The following is a 26,542-nucleotide window of genomic DNA, read 5'->3' as shown; positions in this document are numbered from 1 at the left end:
CTGTATCAAGTTTCAGATTGTTTGGGACCAGAGCATGGCAGAGAGGAAAAAAAGGCTAAAAAGCATGGCAATACTAAACCTGAGGGGACAAACCCTATTGTTTCCCTGAGAATGATATATTGTGAACAACAAATCCGTGTTGAAATCGAATAGGGGGGAAAAGTAAGGTAAGCTGTGTGCCATTCATGAAAATAATCAGGGGGAGAATTGAAATGGTTTTATTCATGAAAATAAATCACCAATCACAGTTATGAAGCCTGTTAGGCTATTTCTTGCAGCTGTTAGTAATATTTATAGAAGAATTGTGAACTTTAATAAAACAATTTTGGATCATGTACTTAACCACTGCATTTACAGGAATATTTGAATCCAAGTAGCGCATTCTTAAACTCTCTTGCCTTGTCCTCTCCTAATGCAGGCACATAGTGGATGGAATTTTACTCAGCAAAACAAAAGGTTAAATTCTAATTTAGTCTATGCTTTTATTTATTCATTTACAATGCATTTAGTCAATAAAGTCAGAAAAATGACAGAAAAAGTCATCGTATAGTATGTCGAAAAAAGTCATAAAACGGTCTTAGTATAGTAAGTAGAAAAAATTAACAATGATGAAAATAGTGATCAAAAAGTGATACTATAGTATGTCAAAAAAGTCCTACAAATGTCATAGTATAGTATGTTGGAAAAAGTAAAAATAACTCGTTTTATATAATAAAGTCATAGTATAGCACGTCAAAAAAGGCCATGAAAAAGTAATAGCATAGTATGTAAAAAAAATGTCATAAAAACGTCATAGTATAGTCTGTCGAAAAAAGTTTTAAAAAGTAATTTGTTAAAAAATGTATAAAAAAGTCTTGATAAATTAGTAGCATAGTAGATCGAAAAAGTCAGTATAGTATGTTGAATAAAGTCATAGTATAGTATATCGAAACAATTCATAAAAAAGTTATACTACTACTAGTACTATAGTATGAAAAATATAGTATGAAAAATGTTATATGTCGAAAAATGTAATATTATAGTTTTTTGAAAAAAGTCATCGTATAGCAGGTAGAAACAAGTAAAAAAAATCATATTTAAGTATGTCGTGAATGTTGTGAAAAAGTCATAGCATAGAATGTCGAAAAATATCATAAAAAGTCAAAGCATAGAATGTCGAAATCGCATGTGAAAACGTCATTGTATAGTATGTCAAATAATATGAAAAAATGACATAAGATAGTACGTCGAAAAGTCATAGAATAGTATGTTGAAAAGTACTGTGAAAAAGTAATTGTATAGTATGTCGAAAAATATGAAAAAGTCAAACTAAAGTATATCAAAAAAGATTACGAAAAGAATATAGTATAGTATGTTGAAAAAATTGACATGTCAAACTGTAATTGTAACGATGATTAACCTATTATATCACCAGGCCTTGGCATGTAGTTGACAAACTGTAGTTGTAACTGTAGTTGATTGGTATGTCAAAATCAGTAATAATAATGTCAAGAAAAAAGTTAGTTTGTAGTTTGTCGAAATAATCTCAAAGTCACAAAAAGACAGTATAGTATGTTGAAATAATTTACAAAAGAAAGTCATATAATAATTAATAAAAAGCCATAAAATATTATTTCATAAATTATTGTTTGGTAAGTCAAAAGTCACTGTATGTCATAATAAAAGTCACAAAAACATAGTATAGTAAGTCATAAAAATCCATAGTATGGTGTCATAAAAAGTAATTTATAGTATGTCCTAAAAATCATAAATTCAGTATGTCATAAAAACGTCATAGTATATCAAGTAATGAAAAATCACAGTAAAGTGAGTAAAAAAACTCATAGTATAGAAAGTCATAAAAATCATAGTATGGGGAGTCATAAAATATCAAAGTATAGGGAGTCATAAAAAGTCAGTATTTCATTAAAGTGATATTTCAATGTTACAAGGTTAATTTATTGTCAGGGTTGACAGGCTTTTTCAATGGAACGCACTAACTTTCATTTTTGCTGCATAGGGGGTGTGATCACACACACACACAAGCAACTTATAATACATACTTAAAACTACTAATGCAAATATTTAAATAAAAATAAAATTATTTAATGTGTGTATTTATGCAAAAAAAACACAATAGACGACAATTTAAAAAAAGTAAAACAGACACATTTCGATTTTTTTAGTTCGGGACGGTCCACCCATCAACTCATCAGGAATCGATAAAGAGTCGGATTGAAATTGATAATGAAATCGTGCCATTTGTAGAGCATGAATATATACATTTGAACGGCAATGCTTTGACTTTATACCTTTTTTTTCTTTGAAATTCATGAAAATATGGAGAACGTGCCTTTACAATAAGATGCAGCGCCAAGTAGCTGGTTGGTCTGCACCTCATTCAGCCACCACAAACTGTGCATCAGCCATGTGGATGAGTGAAACACTTTATTAGGGAGAATGTTCATCCTTTTCACTGAATTAATAACAGCACTTTCTCTCACAGACAACTACAGGTACAGATTAAATAAGGCACAACACCCAAGAGGAAAGAAAGGGCATGTATAACACAACACATCTGCCACACCTTTGACAGTGATAGAGCCTTACATTATTTTAGTTGTCAGAAATAAAAAACAAAAACACAACTCATCGACCTGAAGCAAAGTTCATCAAGGATAAAGGGACTAAAAAAAAGAAGCTAAAAATGTATCAGCAGACCACTGTGGAAGACCTAACAGTCTGCTAACCGTGATGATGAACGGTTCAAGATTTACCTTGAGAACTATTTCTTACTGAGACAGAGCTGATAAAGCTTTCTAATACTTGACTGCTACCATGTGAACATTTAAATCAGCGGAGAAACTCGCCTGATAGAAGCCAGGTGATGGATTTTTTAAATGGCAATCGCCATTTGATTTCAGTGTAATAGCTGCAAATGGTTTATTATGGTGAATCAGTTCAACATGTACTTTATTTTATATGTATGAGGCAGCCTGGTGGTCAGGTGATGGTGATGTCCACTGGGGTAATTCTGGTGCTAGTTTGGTGATGGCCGTGGGCGTTTTCTAGGTCCAGTCTCTTTTTCAACAATATTGTGTGTATGGCTGTTAAGTGGTGGTCCAGTTGCCTAAAACACACACATCCATCATCAGCCTATTTATGGGAGCCACTCTGTGTTATTGGGAGTGTCTGAATGATAGCAGTCCCCCGTGACAAACAACTTGTGATACCCCTAAACTAACACAGGCACAATTCCACACATGTACAATAAATCACTACATCATCAAACAAGAAGTCACCAATACAGTTAGTGTGCAACAGTTTCTGTAATCGCTTCGGAGCACCTACGGGTGGCATCGTTCTGCTTCGATCGCTTCATTACTGCAAAGCCCCCCTCCCCTGACACAGGGCAAGGAAACACAGAGGCATGTGGAGCCTCAATCCAGATTTTATTTGGACATATCAACTTTATTTTTCACAAAGGGTCTAAAAGAGTTTGAGTTTTACATGGAAAATAAGCTTTTTCAACTTTCATATCCAGTCAAAAATACAGATGAACCTTATCTTCAGTGTCATCAAACGTTACCTCCATAAAAACACTTTTAAAGCCTCAAAAGTACACCTTTTTTTCCTGCCACATAGTGTCAGTCATTGTAAAATAAGTCAATTTAAGAGGGACAAAAGTGTGTTCGATCCAATTACTGTAGAACATAAAAGCAGTAGTGGGTTGACAGTGTTTTGATATCAATCGGACCTTCATCTACAGGTAGGGTAGCTTTCACAGAAAGCAGTGATATAGTATTCCACTCACTGATCAGTAGCTTGTTTTGCATATTTCTGCAGCTACAGTGCCAAGTTAAACTCAATCTTTTCTTCCAGGGCTTTTGGAGAATGTGAACAGGACCGTGAGTTAGTTTGAAATGACAATGTCTCATATTCTCTGACAGGGCCACACTGGGCCAGATTGTTTTCTTGACTAATTTTAGTTCTAAATATTTAACCACTGGAGTCCTGAAACACATTTTTTCGAGGGGGACTCGGATTGTAGAATTCTGGGCATCTGGACTCATAAAGTGTGTGATCCTGCGATCTTCAAGTGGTGATCTTGCTTCCTGTCCCACCTCCTGTTCCCAGGAAAAAGGAGTGTGTGGCCTAGACCAGAGCCAGTGTGATTGCTATAGTGCCCTTTCTATGTGTGTAAACACACGCCTGGCAGTGCCTGTTCACAGCTTGATGTCCTGCGATTCTGACATCCTGGCAAGTGTCTTTTTGACCCGTAGGGCTGTGAGACGGGAGACCGGGTTGTGGGCCCAGCATTCTGTCATCAGCTTCCCCATCTGTCTCAAACACTGAGGAGTTACAGATTTATGTTAGGAAGGTCATTACTTTGTGAATTTGTGTATATACGTGTGTATACGTAGCCTATTTTGATGCATTTTACCTCATCGCTGGTCCATCGATTAGGAAAGGATGGTCGTAGTCTCTTGATGCAGACCACCTCTCTCATCTCTTCATATGAAGGGTCTGTATGAACTAACTCATGGTACGGCAACTGGTACTCTTCAAGAATCCCTACAACGAATAAAAAGGAAACACACTCTGTTCACGTGTCAAAAATCTGTGCTGCATAGCCATCAAAAAAGTACATGCTTGTGTCAGCCTGCCTTTTAGGTGTTTGTGTCAAAAAAGAAATACATTAAAAGTGTATCTACCTCCTGAAACACAACGGCGAGCGATCTCCCAGAGAATGAGCCCAAAGCTGTACATGTCGGCCATTATGTACGACTGAAAATGACTTCTGTTCAGAGTCTCGTCCAGAACCTCTGGAGGCATGTAGCGCTTTGTACCGACTCTAGTGTTGGGAGGGATGTCTACCTCATTGGTGTCACTGCGAAGATCAAAGTAAGAATTTTAAAATGACAGATGAATGCACATTTATGCACATTACTTAATCCTCAAGTTCAAAATACTCTCTACCATATCTTAAATTCAGCACAATATGGATTCAAATCAAGTAGAGGAGCATTTCATCAAATCATGTTTAATAGCAAAACATGTGACTGATTCACTCACCTGATAAACTTGACTGCCAGTCCTAGGTCAGCTATACAGCAGGTCCCATTTCTTTTCACCAGTATGTTCTTACTCTTCAGATCCCTGTGAGCAATGGCAGGTTTGCCCTGGGTGCCAAAGATCTCGGTGTGGAGGTGACAAAGGCCTGACACAGAGGAGTAGGCCAGTCGCAGCATGGCTTTGTTGTCTAGAGTGGTTGATTTTAGGTAGTCATACAAAGAGCCATTTTCATGGTAGTCCGTGATTAGGTAGAGTTGGGTCCAGGACCCAGTTCCTTTAATATCAGCAGCTATGAAACCTGTGAATGGAGGCAGAGTAAACAAGAGGTAAACAGGCAGGGAGTCTGTTATCTTTCTTTCTTTGTCTATTATTTATCCCCATTACTTATAACCAAGGTAGTAACTATTATTTCTGGGGTCTATACAAAAATACCACAAATACGTCATTTTAATCTAAAGGAAAAAAAGGAAGAAAAAAAAACAAGCAAACAAAAAAAATCTACAAGAAACAATAAATCAACAACAATAAAACTGCTAGCGAAAATGAGAACAAAACAAAAACCCACACCTTTAAAATATTCAATACTCACAAATGCTCAAAAACACCATTTAAAAAAACATGCATATACTGTAGTTGTCGAATCATAAATAAACCGAGACGGTTCATTATGTAGGACTGGTGTTCTTTGCAATCAGGTGTTTCCTTAAACTCTTTTTAAAAAGCAGGGTCTTACTTGTTAAATGTGTAATGTCTGATGGAAAACCATTCCATATTTTCATTCCTCTAAACACAACAGTACGTTGCCTAGTATTAGTTTATGAAACAGTAAGTGAAGATCAACCTCTTGATGCATGCCTATATTATTAAAGTTATGGCCATTACTACTAGGAATTTGGTTTCCTTTGCCTCTTCCACAGGCACCACTGTACAGACAAATTCAAATGTGGCTTATGTTTAAGTTTAATATTTGATCCAAATACAATTATTTTTGTTTTTGATAAATTAAGAAGAAACTTTGTACTCCACGCCCACATCACCACTGATTGTAATTCCCTATCCAATTCACTAGGCATTCCTTCAATTGATACCTCTTGTAAATATAGTGTTGTATCATCTGCATACAGAACTTCTTTTCTTTGATTGAGAACAAGAGGAAGGCCATTGGTGGATATAGAGAATAGTAATAGCTTCCTTTTCGTACACCACATTGTAACTCCCACAGGAAGTCTGTCTCCACTGAATCAGTTAGGCTTAATCATAGAAGTAGTAATTACTTTTGAAACTAATCATGCAAAGTCAGTTTAAATGTAAGTAATTTCAAGCATTGAAGTTTGTTTATTTTTAGGAAGCTGTCCTGTAGCCCTCAATGAACATGTTAATCTTGGCAGTTGTCTGATTTGTGGTTTTCATGACGTCGATATTATAGATCCGAGTGCTCAATCCAAAATAAATGTAGCATTGACTGTGGAAGGCCACATTATGCACTGTCTTCATATAGTCTGTCTTCAAGTTCACAGGCAAGATATCTTTTGCTCCACTACTTCATTACTATGCAACTTGTAGTGTTTAATTATACAAGCTTTGGTATGCAGTCTGTTGTTGTCTTCTTTATAATTTGTTGGGGTGTATGGTCTCTTGGCTACAATTGATTTGTTTTGGCAGTGAGTGCAGTGCAGTGCAGCATAGTTAACAATGGACACAGTCCCACTCCAACTATGGCGTGTATTTATTGTTAATTTTGCAGTCACCTCTCAATGCACCCCTTCATCCATCCGTTCATCCATAATTTAGTATTGTTTAGTATAACTGATACTATATTAGACAAACTTATTTATCACTGTCCCTTCAATATCCTGTTGGGCTCTTTGTTAATTGTGATGGAGCACAAAGAGTCTACTTAGATTGATTTTAAAGACATGAGTAAATGGAAAAACACAGACAAATAGATTGACAAAGAGGTGCATACAGACTTCAAAATTACAGATAGAGACTAGAAATCTAGAAATCAGTAATGAGAAGGGGCAGGAATTAAAGAAGTAATACATGACACATGACTTAAAGACAGGAACCAGTCTTACCCAATATGTTCTCATGTCTCATCAGGACGGTCTGGTAAATCTCAGTCTCTCTGAACCAACTAGCCTCCTCAGTGGTAAAGAATACTTTAACAGCAACTTTTTCTCCCCTCCATCTGCCCATCCACACCTCGCCATACCTCCCCTTGCCGATCTGCTTCACCATATGGATCTGCTTGGCTATTGTTCGCTGCACCTACGGAGGAGCAACAGGTGAAAAAGGGGTTAGTTCCAGCACATTTAGCTCCTAACATTTTAAGTGGAACCTGAAATATGAGTATCTCACCAATAGAGGGAGCCCTGAGCCTGAGCCAGAGCTTTGTGACTGCTCTATCAGGTCCCTCAGAGATTCTCCAGGGGGGATGTAGGTCTCATCCTGCTCCAGACCAATGCTGTACCGAGGACGAGACTCTTTACACTTATACCTGTAAAAGCACAGAATTATTCAGCTCTTTCAAAAGTGTTGCTGGAGAATGCAGTACAAAGTGTGAACATATCTGGAGTTGTGTGTATTTGATTGTCACATATAATTTACCTGAAGTAGCAGAAGACAATAATGACAGCCAGAATAATGCTGCACACAGTGACTGAGATCAACAAGGCCATGTGGTGGATCTTTCCATCTACAAAGACTGGAGAGGGGAGGATGAAGAGGTGAAAAAAAAGGTATGCAGGATGGCAAGAGAGGAAAAGTGCAATGGCACAGAAGAGAGGGGAAGGATAAAGGTATGAAGATACATGAAATAATGTCAGAACAAAACATCTCAAATCAAAACCTCTAGCATCCCTAAAACATGGGGGGAAATAATGAAAGTGATACCAAGACATCAGTCATTCTTACAATTAACTTGAAAGAACCACTGTCCAGTAAATCAAGGACAAATCATATTTCACTCATCAATTTTTAATTTTCTTCTGGCACACACTGTTTTCCCTCAAGGCCCCAAGTCAACGAAAGGAAGCCGTCAGCCTAGTCGATGAATTCTCTTCCTGATCCCCTATGATAAGGTTTCAGATTGATGACTGCCCTCGGTGTCTGCTGGGGCTTGTGATTTCCCGGGGAATCTAAGCTTACCGTCTCTCAAATACACAAAAAGACTCTCACACTTGCACATGGTGTATAGTGTTGTTCACAGACACTATATTCTCTGTGTGGTATTCTCTCGACACCCAGCATATTTGGCGAGCTCCAGGACAGTTTGACAGTAACTCCTGCTGTCTCCCCCACTTAAGCCATCTTTGACTCACATCATGATATCTCTATCTCTGACTCCTCTGAGCTGGAACGCCATCATTCACAGTTCTCGGCCCTGTATCATTGCCACACTGTCACTGTCACCTGTCAGCTGGAGAACAAGTAGCTCTTAAAAGTCTTTCTTGTGTTTCATGGGCAAGAAAGAGTTGTGGAGGGATGAGAGGAGAGCGATAGACAAACTTACGAGGGGGTTTGAGTGGTGGCAGTGTAGGATGCAGGTTTTTGTTACAGTAATCTTGGTCTGTGCAGCACTCCAGTGATCTCCTTTGACGAGCGTTCCCGGTCTCCTGGAAGACAGAAAAGTGTTTCTTTCTTGTGTCATTCTTTCTTTCTTTTTATAATTTTTGTGTTCAGTTGTTGAATAAACAATAAACTGATTAGCCAATATTTATTCAACAATTTTGACAATCGTTGCATTTTATTTTCTCTGTTTTGTTTCATATATATATATATATATCTTTATTTATATTTTTCAATTTTAAAAAGGGGTTTGAAGATGTTACATTTGTCTCTGGGATATTGTGATGTACATTTTTAAATATTAATCTAATTAAAGGTATTTGATATGAAAAAAAATCTAAAATTAAATTGAAAAAAAATCTTAACAAATCAAAAATGTATATTATTTATAGTTACAGCTTTAAATGTAATTGTGTGACAAATAAGTCACATAAAGTGACATGAGTATAGTCATGTAAGAATTGCCTGCTTCTTTACATCTAAATTAAGATCTGAGATAGAGCATGCTACAGAGATAATTGCAAAAGGGAGCAGTTATGTGGATTGTAATGTTACTATCATCTACTCACCCTACACTGAAATTCTGATCCTCGGAGGCCGAGGCATCCTGCAGTCTGGACCGGCACCCCTCCCTCCTCCTCCACCATTGTGAAACAGTAGCCATCAGTCCTGGAAAACATGGACAGTATGTAAAGCAACCTCTGAGACAAGAGAATGTGTGACGTGTGGACGTGTGTTACATTTGTTGTTTTTTTGATACTCCACTCCTTACAGTACCTGCATGTATTATTGGTTGAATCTTCGGGGCAGTGGTGATAACAGTGACACCACAGTATTCGTTCGGAGGATGAAGCAGGAGCTGTGCTGCCACTAGTCTCCTTCCCACTCTCCACTGAATCCTTACTGGATGCTCTTAGCAGCATACTGTCCAATATATTGCCTGTAAAACAGGCAAAAAGAGGAGAGAGGAAAAAACGAGTTGAAACCACATGCATGCATCATAGATTCATGAAACATTTTAAGAGAGGAAAAAGCACTATCACTGCTAGGATCAAGTATTGCATTATTAATGCCATCAAATGTTTGGGCTCAGGCTACTAGAGGGTGTTTAGTCTAGAGAGCATCTGCAAAATAGAAAAGATCTGCAGTAACACAGCCAGACCTAGGGGGTTACATCATCTGTGAAGCTTAGTGAGTGGGGGGAAAGAAAGTAATGTTTAAGTTAAAAACAAAAGCTTTTAAGTCATAAATAAAGAGCAAAGACATATATAATGTATTTAATATTCGGTGAAACATGCTCAAACATATTTCTAAAAGGTGTTTCTGCCGCGGCCTCTGCTTTTCATAGTTTATGTCATGAGCAGAGCAGAGCCTCAGCATCCACCGAGTTCCCCTGAGGAGAGGCTTTTTATCTTTACTCCCCCAATCTCTGCTGCGCTGGTATACACGCTGCAGGGAGTGACGAGGTCAGAGCCAAGACGGCAAATATCAACTCTGTGCACACTTAGCTGTATTCACATTATAAACCCAAATATTCACAAGAGCCAGCTGACTGAACTGAAACATAATCTAATTTACTATAATGCCTCCACGAAGAAATGATGACACATTTAGTACGAACTTGTACACCTGATACTGTGTCACAGCTGATTTTTTATTTTTTTTATTTTAGCTCCTAAGAATTAGACCGAAGCTGTTGTATTCCCTACTGATAAGATCTTTATTCATTCCAACATGATCATTGAGACCAGATGCTTAACAGCTGCAAGCAGAGATGGTCCAAAATAAGCACGAGTCCTTCCTCTCTGAAATGAACTACGAGCAGATATTGAACTGAATCTGCTCTCCTACTCCTCTTTCAACTTCTCGTTATTGAGTTCAGGTTTCCTTTTTTAAGGAGGTGCTTCTTACAAACAATGAAAATCAATAAACACACAAACAGTATGTGTGAACGGTACAGTCAGAATGTACGAACCATACATGTACATGAAGTGAAGTGTAAGCGGTTGAGGTATCCTTCTTAGAAAGTGAAAGCACAAACACTGCATAGTTGGTACATTTTTCAAGTTAAGAAGAGCAAGGCTTTTGTCACTCTTGCAGAGAGTGTGATGAGTGATGCTGGCTGAGCACTGGAGAACCAAAAACTGGCCACTTTTACATATTAGGGTGTAAAGCTGGTTTGACCTCAAGTGCAACAAAAAAAATGTGTTTTTCAGCATATAGTCTACATGAAAAATGTGTGAAGCATAGGAGTTACACAAATGGGCCAGCCATAGCTAAAAACCCTTTATGGCTAACGGGACCCAGTACGTGTCCTTCTAAATCTTCTAAAACTGGTATTTCCCACACAGTGTTTTTAATTGCCCATCTTTTCACACTCTATGCTCCATTCTTAGCTCATGTGCTCAATCACGACAACAGGTTTTGGTGCGACAGCTTAAATGTCTGCACACTTGTCCAGCAGATAACAGTTCCATTATGAAACAAAGCTCAGAGGCAGGGGATTTATATTAAGATTTTTTAATTTCAGTTTCAGCTTTGGTAGTCAACTTTCATCTTTTTCAATTAGTGTTAATCCTAAGCAACTCGTCCTGGAAGTATACACACTGAAGTTAAATTACTTCAAGATCTATCATTTTGCTGGAATATTATAATGACTTAAGTAATTAATGCAAGGTTCTATGCTGGTCTGATATCCCCGTAAAAATATAATTCATCAAAAACAAAGTGCTGCCTCGTGAAGTTGTGCTGTTCATTTGTACTATCTTGGATATAATATTCCATCATGAAATATATTATAACAGTTAACAAGCTAGCATGCACCTTGTTTTGGAGGCATCTCGAGTGGGGTGTGGCTAATGAAACTAACTGAATAATAAGGCGTGAGGGCTAATAGTGTTCATTGGATAGGGAGATTATCTACAGGGAGCCTAAACTTTGATAAAATGAATTGGATTAGATGGAACCTTGAAAATGTGCTATATTTTTGCAGGGCTGTCAGCCAAACGTCAGATAATGGATGTGGTATCTTCTCTTTCATCTGAGCTTGGCTGTCTTTCACAAAACATCAAAGAACTTCCTATAAGGATGAACGCTTGAAGCTCCTTAATAGACTGAAACATACAGACACAAGTGCACACTCGCAATACTACACACTCAAGCCGAGAAATATATGCCCGTGTGCGTCACAAATGTCTCTTTCTCTCTTGATCACTGTCACTTATGTGCTTTGTTGTCAATGTGCTGCGCTTGTATTGATTGACAATCATGACTCTGTATTCACAAAAAGGAACCACAGCTTTAAGTGATGCTGACTTCAGTGACCAAGGCTCAAAGCAAGGAAAGTCACAGCTAATGCTAATAGCAATAGAAAGTCCTTTGTGTTATGATCAAGGAGCAAATGCTGTTCAATGCATGAGGTGTTCCTGCTCATTCATCTCATTTATGTTGACTATAACATTTTTTAGTATACACCAGCAACTGGTTTTCTAACCCACAACTTTCATTGGTAGTCCAAAGTCCCATTTCATCAGTGAGGTAGTGTGTGCGGGTATTAAACTGATATCGTATGCCTCATACGCTCAATGCTGCTTCCTCAACTTAACAGAAACAGAAAAGAAACAAAAGGAATTCACTCCTGTAGCTTCATAATATCCTGTTTATTCGATGTTTCCTCTGCACAAGGAAAACTTTCAATACAACAATAACTGCAGAAGACACTTTCAAACGAGCATAGTCATTTGTGATCAAGCACTTCGCTTTCTAAATGTCTCTCTTGCACACACACTGATACTGTGTTGACAATACTGCAAGAGAGGGACGGTGGGGTTTAAAGGGGTCACACTAACAATTGACTGATTGGAGAGAAAGGGAGCGAGGAAGAGTAGGAGGGGGAGAAGAAAGGGGAATTAACAAACGAGAAGTGACAGAGCTGCGGGGAACTGGTGGGCAGTTTAGCAGCACACAGAGGGAACCGAGCAGAGGCCACTGGCCTTTTCCACCCTTTCTCTCACTCTGTCCCCCTCCCTCCCATCACTTACTCCATCCTGCTCCCGATTACTCATTCACTTTGTGTCTCACCCGATGCCAACCCTTCTCTCTCTCTCTCCCCCCTTTTTCTTCTTTGTCCTATATCTCTTTCTTTAGCCCATCTTTGCCTCTTTCCTCCAATTTATTCTCAAATCTCAACAGCCTCCCTACCTCCTTATATACCCCCTATCTCTTTTTTCCTCTTCTCATCTTCCACTTTCTTTGCACTGTCCTCCCTGTGTGAGTTCACTGGATAGTCATGTGAGGTGCTGCTGTGCTGTTGACAAAACACAAAGCCTTTCACATCCATCCTGCACCTGGGATCCCTGGCTACTGCTCTGTGTGTGTGTGTGTGTGTGTGTGCCTCTGTGTGTGTGCGTGCGTGTGAGAAAGACAGTGGGAGAAAGATAAAGAGGACAGACAAAAAGAAAAGCCACAGCCGAGCAGAATGCATTAGTGCTCCTTGCACAGAAGCTAAGTGAGTTTCCCAACACTTTATGTATTAGATTATCTCATTTAAAACCAGTCAATATTACATAAATTCCCATTAAAAATGTATATCATCGAAATTTTCTTCGCTGTGAGCTAGTCTTCATTACACTGTGTGCTTTTATAAAAATGGCATCACATTATTAACTATTATTTGTATCATTCTTTCTAGTAGTGTATGTGAAAATACTCTATCATTACCTATCTCCTTTGGAAATGTCAGGCATCGATCGTATCTCTATCTCATACTCTACGCCCAACATCATACTACTTCATCTTAATAGTTTTTTGCTCTTGACTCTCTACTGTTTTTGTTGCCTTTGTACTAATTACTTTGGATGCAGAGACCGCTGGTCCTGAGGTAACGGGTAGTTTTCCTATACGAGCCTGTCCCATCTGTCTGGGGGAGGGAGAGTGACCAAGGTCAAATATTCTGCTGTTTCGAAAAAGCAAGAAGGCTCTGATCCTGAATGTTCTCAGATCTTATATCTTCAAGAAAAAAAACATTGCCTCCATGGAGAGAACATGTATTTCAGAGTAAACAGGAGGAAAAAAGTCTACACATTGTTACAAAGTGCTTCATAGAGAGATTCAAAGAGAAGGCAGCTTTTCATCATATAATGTATTGTTTTGAGGGCAACATTAAAGGACTATGAGTGGAAACATCAAGTATCAGAAAAGATTGGCCCTGTGGTGTGGTCCTGGCTGTTAGGTGCAACCCCTGTATGAAAAGAAAACTGCACTGACCAATGGGAATCTAGTCCAAACCACACTAAGTACCACCAATGTCAAAACATACAGCAGGTCAAACGATTTGTGCTCTGAAACTGGCCGAATTTCCAGTCACTTCACGGACACTGTAATTGTTTCAAGCTCTTTTCACTAAAACGGCCTTTCAGATGCCAGTGTGAGCTTTCAGGTCTCCCCTATAGGCGTTTTTTCAGGCCTTGATGGCAGGATATAGGGGCCACTGTAAACACACAATTAACAACCGTGGCCCCACAAACCCCCAAAAAGCTAAAAGGCCTCTTTTCAACAGACTCCGCTTTGTACAAACTGAAACAAAAAAGAAAAGAAGAAGACAGATATTCAGATAGACGGAGGGGAGAGAAGTGAGGGAGAGGGATATTGTGCATGAGATGGCAAGACGAAGATATGCGATTTTAGAGGAAGATAGACAGACAAACAGAGAGAGAGAGAGAGAGAACATATTCATTAGTTTTCCTGGCCATGTCAAACAAGGCCTACTAGAAAAGCCCTTTCATCGAGCCCATGTAAACACTACCCCCCCTCCCCCTTCCACTTAAGACACACTCATTTGACAACACTGCTCCCTTCCTGCCCCCTTCTTCCCTCTATGTACTCTAAGTAGTAGTTCATCTTGCTGGTGTTTGACAGTGCCGTCGGTACAGTGAAAGAAACATGGAAGGTGAAAGGTTTTTGCTCCTGCTCTCTCCCTCGACTTCCATGTACTTTCAGTGTCTGGTCTTATCTCCATGTTCTTCTTCCTGTCAATGCTGAGATAAGCTGAGCCATCCCACATGTGCAGGAATGTCTTAATGAACCCCACTTTGTGATCTGAATGCTGGGAAGCTGAGGTGGTCTCTCTAACGGGTCTGGCTAAACTTACTTTGAAATCAAAAATCGTTTCGCCTTTCGAGTCCATGTGACAAAGCTCTGTGTTTCACTACTTTGTTACTACTCTACTAATATTAGAGGAGAAAAGATCAGACAGATTCTCTTCCAAGTCACTTCAAGTCTCACTGAAGTCGGATTTAGAGGTTGCACTCATTGACAAAGCAAAGTAATGGTTCTTTGTCGGGTCAGTCTCCAGCTCCCAGGCACATAACCTGCTAGTTTATATTGTATATATTGAAGGCAGGAAGAAGTTGTGCATCATTACTCCTCCATTTCCCTTTGCCTACTCTGGTATTTTCTCTCTCCTACTGACTTTTTAAACCACCCCGTCTTTTCTTCCGCCACATTTTAGCACCTCTTTGTCATTATTCGTTCACTATTTATCCACTCTCCTAAAACTCACAGATAAATTGTGAATAAAAAGTTTAAAATAGACGCACATGAACACGGGATATTACTGTTAATGTAGTGAGCAAAAAGGAAACTGCCATTTTAATCGAATACAATTATCAAATGAATCAATCAATTGGAGAAAAACACATGAGATGATTAAGCTGTCTGAATCCAACATGCTCTGCAACCAGAATTGAGACCGACCACCAGGTAGTCAATCACAAAAAAACACAGAAGTGATATCATGTGGCTTTGACAGAATCGAGCTTTTGAGATGTTTTCTTCCACAGCTTGTGAGAGGAGGGATGAGAGAAGCTGTTGGATTGCATTCAGCCCTTCTATCCTCCGACACAACATCATCATCAACAGCTCTTCAAACATTCCTTCATTATGTCACGCTGATGAATGATGCAGTAATGAGCCAGTGCCAGTCTCTGGTTATATAGATGTCATCTGCCAGCTTTATGCTGCCACCACTTGGGTATGTCTGTGTGTGTGTGTGTGTGTGTGTGTGTGTGTCTGTCCCCTTTCATGGGATAGAGTGACAGGTACACAAGGATTCCAGAACTCTGAGTTCATTCCAGAAGGCCCTCAGCTTTCCTTTGCAATACAAGGAGGTATGAGGGGGCAAAGCAAAGCAAAAGAGAAAGGAGACCAGCTGGTCTCTTCATCAAAAGCTCCTTCTCAAGGCCATCTGTGTCCCACTCATCACAAAATCAGCTTCTTTTATTTCAAAGACACTGGCCATCCAGCTGGATCAGTGGGCTACGGCTGTGTAAATCTGATACCACTGGTTCAAATCTGGTTTTGTTCAGATTGGACTACATGCTCCCACCGGATTCGTCATGAGGCAAAAATGAAAGCCACAGTTGAGCAAAGTAATGCATGAGAATGGAGATTTTACCATGACTACAATTCAATGAAAAGGACTACTCTACGGCAACAATAGATTTCTCGGATCCATAAATCTCCATCTGTTTATCAAATGTAAAAATGATATTATTGAATTTCCTGAAGAAAGATTCTTTTTTTTAGATTTCTTTATTCAGTGTAGGACGGTGTAGAAATGGGGGAGAGCGAGGGGTGCGACAGGCAATAAAGGTCCCACGGCCTGTAACCACTTTGCTAACAAGGCACTCAGAAGGTTGTGAAGATTTACTCTTAAGTTTTAAGTAAAACATTTACTGATGATTTCTAGAGCTCTTAGATATAAAATGGTGTCTGCTGTGATGGAAGATCTTAGCCATATCATCCACCCCTAATATACACTTTTGAAATTGAAACCAGTCTTTTTTCTTTTTTTTCAAATGTAACCATTAGAATCACTGGCTCATAAAATTATTTACTTCAGATCAAATGTTTAAGTTAGAGTGAGTCGATGCATCTCAAATTATAAACAAAGACGATGGAAAATGTCCTCCCACATCTCTTTTCAAACAATTCCTACGGAAGACAAATTAAGCTACAACAAGCATTGGCGTTCTCCTACAGATGCCTTACAGCAGCAGCTCTTGTCTACCACCAGATAAATGTGTGTGTCACAAAGGAATGCTTTACCATAAGCAACAGCATACAGAGTAACGCAGCACATCCAGTGTCTGAAGCTATCAATGCATCCGCATAGTCTTTAAAAACACAAAATGCTGTAGTTGTAGCCAACACACGGCAATCAACTTTAAGAAAGGCGAAATATAATCTATAAACATTTAGTAGAAAAGTGTCGGTCAGAACCAGGTTGATATGATAGGAGGCATTGTTGTTTACTCAGTCAACAAAGCCATTGCAAGCAGGTTTTAATAGTGTTCATTTAATCATTACATTTGCTTTAGTATGTCAGAAAAGTACCTGGTGTCATGAAGCTCTCCAGTTGCCACACACAAAAACACTCAACCTCTGCATGAACTGCAGCGACTGTGGCAATTACTGATATCAAATGAACTGTGAATGAACTTTTACCAATTAGTTCCATTGCTGGTTTTTCCAGAGTCATTCTCCCACTGTCTGAAAGCCTGCTTTTTCTCCTTGTAAATGTACACACATGTTCAACAACAAATAACCACAAACCACACATTGAATCCAGAGCCTTCAACATGTGGTTTCTAATGCAGACCTGGTTGAAATGTCAAACAAAATAATAGTAAATGAACAAAGTCTCCATTAATGGCCTGACCAACTCCCATCAGAAGGTAAGAAAATGATATCACCACACACTTATTTACTGTCAAATCTGTTTTTGTGACTGAATATAGCATACTTGGACTATGATGCACACCCATTATAAAGTAATAAGTATTAGGTTACAGTACACACATCCTCACAGTCCATTCAAACCTGGAAGCTATTTTCCCCACATCGAATATGCTATTCCCGTGACGTCCTCATGTGACTCATTGTTCCATCATGGAGGTATGCAAGAATCATGTCTATAAACTGATAAACAATAGCCATGCACCCGCCAACTCAGGAGTTGGCCATGGCAAATATAACAGCTCAAGTTTAGAATTCCACACTGTGGATACAACAGAGCGATTAAAAACACGCAGATACGCTCTCACGAGCTGAAGGTGTTTTGGGGAAATGGAGAATGACAGCACAGTAGAGGCACTTTGCATTGTTGGGAGATGGAATCCTTTGCTGCCACAAACAGGGTGCCACAATGAAGTCGAGTCATGATGTCACCTTTTAGTGTGAGCATATGTGTCTATGTGAGACGATATAAAAGCAGGACAGATACGAGACAAAGAGGAATTTAATACTACTGAAATCAAATAACAGTAAAACAACACGCAAGGAACAGGCAATCTCAGCACCGAACAGTTGTTCAGGTGTGCTGAGCGTCTCAGTGGGAAGTTAAAAACAAAATGATTTCATCACACGGATTCAGCTCCTTCACATTTACATTGATACAGTATAAGAGAACCACCCTGAAGTTGGACATTTGATCAGACTTTTTCTCCATACTCTCACTAACAAAGTATTGCTATCTCATGCTCATCACAATATGATGTTTATGTCACACTTACAAATAATTATAATTCTTAATGTGTATTTTGTCCTTGAGGCAACACTGATTGAAATTAAATGCTTATTCAAAAGGTCAAATGTGAGTCTGGAATTTGCAAAAAAACAACAACTTAATGGCTCACTGGGCAAACTGCAGCACACAAGTTTAACTGTTCAATTGGTATGTCCACAAATTGCTTGATTACAGTGAATGCGCTGATTAAGATAATAGTTTGACCAAACATACACTGTAACCGAGGTCAAGCTGTTTTGCTACTCTTATTTCTGGAATAATGTACGGTAGCATACAGACTGATACAAACAGGAAGACACAGAGAAAATAAGTAAGAACTTTGTGCTCGCTGTTTTTGAGCTTTGGTAAATTGTACAGCACCTTGACACAAGCGGTTTACGATGTTACTTGTAACATGAAAGATGTTTCCCTGTTGGCCTTAAAACGTTTTTTTCCAACCAGTGCTTTGTGATGCCGGATACGGCTCTCGTAGCGGCAGCGACCTGTCAATCACAGTAAGCCAGAGTAAAGCATACTCCGCTTTATGGTCTATTTGACTCTAAACTGGACCATAGTTTACTAAATGAGCATCATGCTGTATTGAAAAAGACTTGAAACTAGTGATTGAGACCATAAACTCATGTTTACAATGTTTACTGAGATAATAAATCAAGTGAGAAGTACGGTCATTTTCTCATAGACTTCTATACAAACACAAACGTGTGTCACTGTTGCAATAAATTGTTGAAACCTTGACCAGACCATCCAGACTAGATTCATATCATGACAATAGAGTGTCACTCTGTGGTTCTGACACACAACAAGCATATCAAAAAGTAGTGTCACTGAAGGCTCCTTGTGTACACACACATGCACACAAACAACCGCACACAAGGAGTGTGTAATAAAATATAATTTCTCTTTTAGGACACATCTAGCCCGCCCTCGGTAGGGGCAATCAAAACACACACACACACACACACACAAACAATCACACTATAAGCCACTTATAGCCACCGACAATGATTGCTTGGGCTGAATGATAAATGAACAACATATGAATTTTAGATGTCCGTCACTGAGAATGAGAACAAATCTGTGTGTAGGTGAGTGACTTGCTGTGGGCCTGTGGGAGTGTAGAGTGCGTCAGTGTGTGCGTAGGCTTTTGTGTGAGTGCGTGTTTGTGTGTGTGTGTGTGTGGAGGGAGGGATGATGGTGTTAACATTACAGCTGCCATGTGTTTATTTCCCAGAGTTCTGGTCTGTGGCGTCTCAGTCATCTCCACAGGCTTAAACAATCACTTTCCATCCATTTAAAGCCTGCATGTGTGCGTATACACAGTATGTGTGTGTATGCATGTACTGTGTGTATGCGCTGTGGGAGGACATTAATGCACTTCCTATTAATGTGTGGATAATGTGTGGAATGGGAACATTAGCGTGTATTCGTTTAACATGTATAGGTGTGTGTGTGTGTGTGTGTGTGTGTGTGAGAGAGAGAGAGTGTCCATGGTGTGTTTTACAGGGTGTTTACAGTTGTATGCGTCCCCCTGTCTCCTCCGTGTGATTAGCTTCCCATTAACTAAGTCACATATCAACCATCAGTGGCTCCAGGCCTCCTCTGTACTATCTCACTGGACAAACATGCTGTCGGCTACATGCACATGCACACACACACACACACGCACACACTTAACATCCACTCCTATCTGGACAGCCATTAGGTACCTATCATAGCGTATGATGATTGTCTGTATTGCAAAGCCATTTGGTTAAAAGTGGGCGTCCTGACAGCCACAAATGACCCTAAATTACAGCCTGTGGATTTATTCATTCTTCACCAGCACATTTAAAGTAGCTAGTTCTTTCACTCACTGATAATAGATTTATATTAGATATAAAGAATGAGTTAAAAAAAAACTCTGTTTCGCTCAGATTTTAACATGTGGTCATAATGTAACTGTTGAGTGGATAATAGAATTTAGGGGAAAACTTTATGTCTTAAAGAAAAAGGGAAGAACATAATTTAAATGTATTGAATGACCTTTGTGAAAACTTCACTTGGTGTATGTTCTTCTCTGTCTCTCTCTCTGTCTCTATGTCTCTGCCCCGATCCCTCTTCCCCATCCAAAAAATGGTTCCAAGCGACTGAGAGCGGGTGGAGGGGTGGGTATTATGGAGGGGGATTGCGAATGCATGGAAAACCCTAAGCCCTTACAGGACTAGCGCTCTGCGACTGTGACAGCCAGCTTTGCTCTGCTTCACCTGTTATCTGTCCATCACTGTTTGGTGTTGTACTGTGCTCTCAGCTCACTGAGGAATAACAAGACTGTAGGTCACAACAACAACTTTAGTATTCAAGAACAACACTAGTGCTGCTCTGTAGCTACAGGATAAATCAATCTGACCACAAATCACAAGGCAAATGTGAATTGAGTTTCTCTTGGAAACACTAGTGGAAACACTAACAAAGGTGGTTTTGATGAGTTATTTTTGCATGTGTTCAGCAAGGTAATTCACCTTTTTTTGTACAGTAATAGCAAATAAAAATTGTCTAAATCCCTAATAACTTTATTGATTGTTCACTTCAACGAGCGCCACACAGCATTGCATCGGAACATGGGCGAAAAATTGCGTTTCGACCTGGGTGTCATGTTGCCATCACTGCTGACCGCAGCTTGTGCCAATAAATACCTGTGACTACTGCGGAGTCATTTGTCCCGGGAATGAATGCCAATTGTTACCTTTCCCACTAAAGAAAAAAGCCAGATGTTAGTGAGTGTTCGTGGGTTTTCTGTCCAGTAGGATAGGGGCTTTACACAAACACACACACACACACACACACACACACACACACACACGCACACACACTTCCCCTGCTCCAGCTGTGTCTTAAGAAGTCAGGGCCAGACCGGTAATCTGACTGGGATAGAAGTTACTGGATCATTACAGGATGTAATACCCCTCACTCCCAAACTCTCCTCACTTCCCCTTACCTTCCACCTTTTAGAGGTCATTTCAAGATCACTTTTTTTCCTTGCACACACAACATCAGGGCTGTGTCAAATATCGCATATCACAGACTCATATTTATGTCATTGCTTTGTCAAACAACCCTTATATCTTCAACTCCTGCCACCACATTAGCCTTTTGGGCCCCAGCTTGTTAACCTTCACTCGTTTAGACACTCCCAGGGGCGGACCACGATTTCTGGCCCCAGTTGTGTTGAAGAAATGACTTCAGATGTCACAGAAGGAAAATAAAAGTTTACTTTAGGACACCAACAAACGGGCAGCAACACCTCACCTCTGTGTTTCAGCTTCACAGCCAGCAGATCAGTAGTTCTAGGGATCCGTTTCCAGCTAGGGGAACTCAACACATCCTGTCAGGAAGCTTTAAGGCTGAGGAGCAGAAAGCCCCACTAGCAGTTTGGTACAGTGAGTCAGCTCTCACACCTTCTGCTTCTCTTTTCTCTAAACTGCTTGTTGTTTCTCTTTAGAAATGCCTGAGTCAGTTTTGTCAATGACTTCGTGAGAGCTGAGAGTGAATCTTTACCATTGATGAGACGCACTGATTTCAATAAATGCAAATAAAGCATGCAGTGTGTCTTGTCTATTACCTGTACCGTCTATTGATTTGTAAAAAAAGGCCTCTTTAACACCATGAGAACACAGTTTTGATTAAATCTGTCCCTTTGTGAAGAAAACATCAACTCGGTAACAGCTGAAATCATCAAGCAGGTGTTCAGTGACACACAGAGAGAGACAGCACACAGATTTTGCCAACAACTTTATGAAAACTAAAAACAGATCGCTCTTAGACGCAGAGTTGAAGAGCACATTCTCAGTGCTCGGAGAACACAGTGTCAAACAACAACGTGTGTGAAGCGATTATTTTGGCTCAAAACCGAGTGGGTGTTTTATTCTGTTAAAACAAAACCTGAAATTCTGCAGAGATCAACAGAGTCTCATTAGCAGGCAGTGACAAAAGCAAAGCAACTGGCAAAGCTTTGACCGTGAAAACTGATACAGTGGTGCTTATTTCCACCAAGGACAATGAAATGTAAGCTATCACGCTCACTCCACACTTCCCAGAACTCACATTGAAGGCTGCAGCCTGACGTAGGTGGAAGGTCACAGAATATGCGTGTGTGTGTGTGTGAATGTGCGTGATTTTTAAAGTGTGCATAAGTGTGCACATTCCCAATTCCTCTCATTTCTCCTTGAAGAATAATGAACACATCGTTTGAAACGATGGCCTAGACATGCTGTAGGGCAAAGTGTGCTCTCCATGCAGACGCAACACCGCAGCTGTCTACTGCCTGTCTGAAACCTGTAATGTCTCCAGTGTACCTGTGGCTATAGGACCAGGAAGCACTAGCTGACCAAGTCTACCATTCACTCGACCAGGCATCCAAGAATACAGCGACGAAAAGAGAAAGTGAGGTAGTCCTGATACATGACAACCTCTTTCTCTGCCTGCTTCATCTTTTTTTTACATATATGCTATTCAGAAAACAAATATGTGCCTGTTGAATCACAGTTGAGTCTATTGTCAGGATAATCAATCATTTGTACGTCAACAGATGAATGAGCCTGTTGCTGCTCCAATCAATCAACTATGTGTCAACTAATGAATGAGGGAGTTGCTAACAGGCCTCGGGCAAAATGCTATTTGAATATAGTTTTAACTAAAAGGAACTGCTGGATCACACCTGATTCGACTTTAACAGCCTTAGTGTGAGAAATAAAACAAAACACTCAAGCTGATTGTTTCTCAAATTTCAGTTAGCATGGAAACAGAGAGCATCCAAGCTAAAAATTATGCACTATGTTCTTTTTTTCCCTTATTAACAATGTGGCAATTTTGGGGGATGCTCTGACCTAGGCAAGTGCAAAACATATCAATATTCTTACAGTATAAAAATAATCTTTTTGATGTATTATTAATACAGACTGAGCAAAGAGTTAGAGCAGGTCTCAGTAATCTGGGAAACTTGGGGTGAAGGCTGAAACTAACAAATTCTTGTTTTCAGTCAGTATTCAACTCAAATCCGGTGGATATCGAGAGCATTAATGTTACACTGGTCTATTTAAATCAACTGAAACATTACATTTCCCAACACCTGACACCAAAACTGCACTTATGGAGATTTATTATAAGAAATAAGAGACATATAAAACATAAAGAAAAGTGAAACAGATTTTTTTTCATATAATATGAATTCCAAATTAAGAACAAGAGAAAAAGATTTGGTCCAACTTTGTCAGATTTCACATATGTCTTCTTCTTTGGCAGCTGTCCGGCAGCTTCCTGGACAGAGCGTTACAATGAACGTAAGACACGAGGGACATTTTGTTTGTGTCCATGTGTACTTTTGTGCAAATGCTTAAATTATCCCTGGCATTCCAAATACCTGGTATTTCTTCCAAGGCTTAGTTTTCAATGATAAAACAGAATCTGTGAGCAAAGAGAATACTCAAAAGAAGAGGGTAACACAGCATGGACTCCATAGAAAAGCCAACTCAGCCTGTGACAATGACAGGAAAGATGGACGACTAAGAGGGGGGTGACGTGAAGGATGACCTCAGCACATAGCACACCGAGAATAAGGTATGAGCCTCTGCTGGCTTATCCTCAGGACTCCCAGCTGAAACAATCTCCAATGACTTTAAATAGACCAACAATAAAGAGAGAAAAGAAAAATGTGCACAGCTACTATTACTGACAAGAAACTCCATACAAACCTGTATTCTGACTTATCATCACACACACTATCATTTAAATTCTATCAATAATGACTTTTTTTGAATCAAGATAATCCACAGAACTGCTGATTAAACCTGCATGCTGGAAAAACAACAACAGAGGCAGCGCGTCAAACCTTAATGACACGCATCACGGCATTAAACATAACAGACTGTTAAATCTGACACGTTCTCTCTCCAACACCTCGCCGATCACACTCCAGATACCAAACATGGTCACAGATAAAGCGGGTGATGCGGCTGACGGTAACAATGTTGGTCCAAGACAATATATCTTTCTGACTGTTCGAAGGAAACAGCTCAAGCACTGTGATTGAAGATATAAAAAGTGAATGTCAGAGCAACTCCTTGTGTTATAATAGTGTTATAATAGCATATCTTATATTCAGGATCATGTCTACATCATGTTGCTACGTTTTGGAGCTGATTTCTGAAACTGACTGTCATCACGAGTTGCTTACACACACTGCAGAGCTGCAGATTTCGGCTGCAACTTTATAAAGTAAGTTTCAAGATGTGAAACACAGAGTAGAGAGAACAAAAGCACCAATACGGTTTGTAGTGAGGAGAAGAACTCCCAACCACACAACTAAAGTTTTCACACATTTTTGATGAGTTGCATGAGAGCAAATTCAGAGCAAAAGCTGAGTAAACAGCGACAATGTTGCGGAGGAGAGAAAGTTTTGCAGTAACTCACCGTGCGCTTGTGCGTGAAGAGAGAACAGTCCAAGCAACAGCAGAGGACTCCGGCTCCAGAGGCAGAGAGAGAGACAGCGCTTCAGCCTTCCTCCCTGCACTGGCATGGTAGAGTCTGTTGCTGCGCTCCTCGTTTCTCCTCTCTTCAATACAGTCCACACGACAGGGTCCTCCACCAACACACTGCCTCTCACACTCCCGAGTGTGTGTATGTATTTGCCAGAGAGAGAGGTGGGAGGAGGAGTACCGGGCATGCAAGCTCCTGTATGTATGTGTGTGTGTGTGTGTGTGTGTGTGTGTGTGTGGGTGTGTGTTTGTCCACCGCAACGTGAGAAAGTCCACACCACACAAAACACACCAGCAGTGGCAGCAGCAGTTGCAGTTGATTGTCCTCCAACTCCAACCCGGTCTGACAGCAGCAGCCCAGCTGAGAGAGAGAGAGAGAGAGAGAGAGAGAGAGAGAGAGAGAGAGAGAGAGAGAGAGAGAGAGAGAGAGAGGGGGAGAGAGAGAGGGGCAAAAGGGGGGAGTTTACTTCACTTGGCAAGTAGGGAGGGCTGACCCGCTCACGCTCTCTCACACACACACACACACACACACACACACACACACAGGACAAGAGTGGAAAGAAAAACGGGGGCAGGGAGCAGACAGGAGCAAGATCGGGTTTAGTAAAAAGTAGGAGGAGGGTGAGGAGGATATTGAAAACAAGCAGCAGGATCTGGGGGATTCAGCGCCTTTAACAGCTACCACATAACCGTCTCCGGTGGTAGCTGCGTGAATTCTTTGAACGAGGGGAAAGTAGAATGAATGGTATATTAAAGCTATTCATTGACTATTAAGATGGTGTTTTAGCAGAAGTACATCCGAGTTAATTGATTGAAAAAAACATTGTAGAAAAATATAAACAAGGAAAAATTAGGCAAAACATGAAACAAGAAAACATTCATCCCAAAACCACCAATCACATTCCTTTACATTATTACAATGGGTCCTGATGTAAATGCATAGCCTAACTGATATCTGATCGTTAGATGTTCAGCAAATGTATCAGAAGCTCTCATCCAGAGCATCAGCCCAAGTGGCAAAGTTATTACAAGCAAGGACCTATTTCAAGTCTGCTAAAACAAAGAGGATATTTGTTTTGATATATGAGAAGGCTGCATTTCTAGTGTACTTAACATGTGCTTGTGTCTGAGAGCAGACCGGAACAAGCCCATAAGAAATAATGAACTGTACCAAAGTTGTATCTGACTGGTCGCTCCACAGTCTGTGTTACCAGTCGAATGCATTTTTCCGTGACCAAGATTTGTTTTTAGACTTGAGATAATGGTGTTTTGACAAAATAAAACACGTTAATTTGATAATAAGACTTTGATGGATTCCAGAAAAAAAACTCTGACAAATCATCTCTTCGTGCAGTGGTGTTCTGTTAACAAATCAGGTAGCTGGAAAAGACACTTTAAAGTAGCTGTTAGAGATTACATCACCCTTGCCCGGAGCTTTTATACTAATGAATAAATGGGTTGAGACACTCTAATAGACCATTTCCCTTTCAGAGCTATCCTTTTGCCTGTAAGGCATTTATTGTTGACAGAACCGTGTGTGTGTGTGTGTGTGTGTGTGTGTGCTGGGAACACTTTGCTTTTTGCCAAAAAGCATTCACAGACCTGAAAGCTTTTTTTTCACCCAACCTAAAATGCTGATTTCAAAGTTTTGGGGTTAAATATGGGGGCCAAACTGCTTTTGTTTTCATGTTAATCTGTCTCGCTTGTAGCCGCCGCTGTTATTTGCACTTATTTTCTTTCTCACACTCGTTCATGTTGTTCATTAGTGACAAACAATAGGCGGCCTGGCTCCCTCGCTCCTCGATGAGAGGAAAGATCACTT

General features: G+C 39.9%; 1 protein-coding gene across 1 annotated transcript in view; it reads right to left on the bottom strand.

Moving 5' to 3' along the window:
- Positions 1-2,455: 2,455 nt before the first annotated feature.
- Positions 2,456-26,542, bottom strand: part of bmpr1ba (bone morphogenetic protein receptor, type IBa) — a 65,898-nt gene continuing 41,811 nt past the window's right edge. Inside the window, exons 3-13 of the mRNA XM_031856536.1 lie at positions 24,656-25,081; positions 9,403-9,565; positions 9,195-9,294; positions 8,570-8,672; positions 7,666-7,762; positions 7,417-7,555; positions 7,134-7,326; positions 5,056-5,353; positions 4,695-4,870; positions 4,424-4,554; positions 2,456-4,331 (exon numbers count right to left, since the gene is read on the bottom strand). Coding sequence (XP_031712396.1) covers positions 4,206-4,331; positions 4,424-4,554; positions 4,695-4,870; positions 5,056-5,353; positions 7,134-7,326; positions 7,417-7,555; positions 7,666-7,762; positions 8,570-8,672; positions 9,195-9,294; positions 9,403-9,565; positions 24,656-24,908 — 1,779 coding nt within the window. The 5' untranslated portion in view covers positions 24,909-25,081 and the 3' untranslated portion in view covers positions 2,456-4,205. The remainder of the gene's footprint in view (positions 4,332-4,423; positions 4,555-4,694; positions 4,871-5,055; positions 5,354-7,133; positions 7,327-7,416; positions 7,556-7,665; positions 7,763-8,569; positions 8,673-9,194; positions 9,295-9,402; positions 9,566-24,655; positions 25,082-26,542) is intronic.

The sequence above is a fragment of the Anarrhichthys ocellatus genome, unplaced genomic scaffold (assembly GCF_004355925.1).
Source record: "Anarrhichthys ocellatus isolate YVR2014 unplaced genomic scaffold, GSC_Weel_1.0 scaffold17, whole genome shotgun sequence".
Lineage (NCBI taxonomy): Eukaryota > Metazoa > Chordata > Actinopteri > Perciformes > Anarhichadidae > Anarrhichthys > Anarrhichthys ocellatus.
This window is presented reverse-complemented; position numbering and strand designations above follow the sequence as displayed.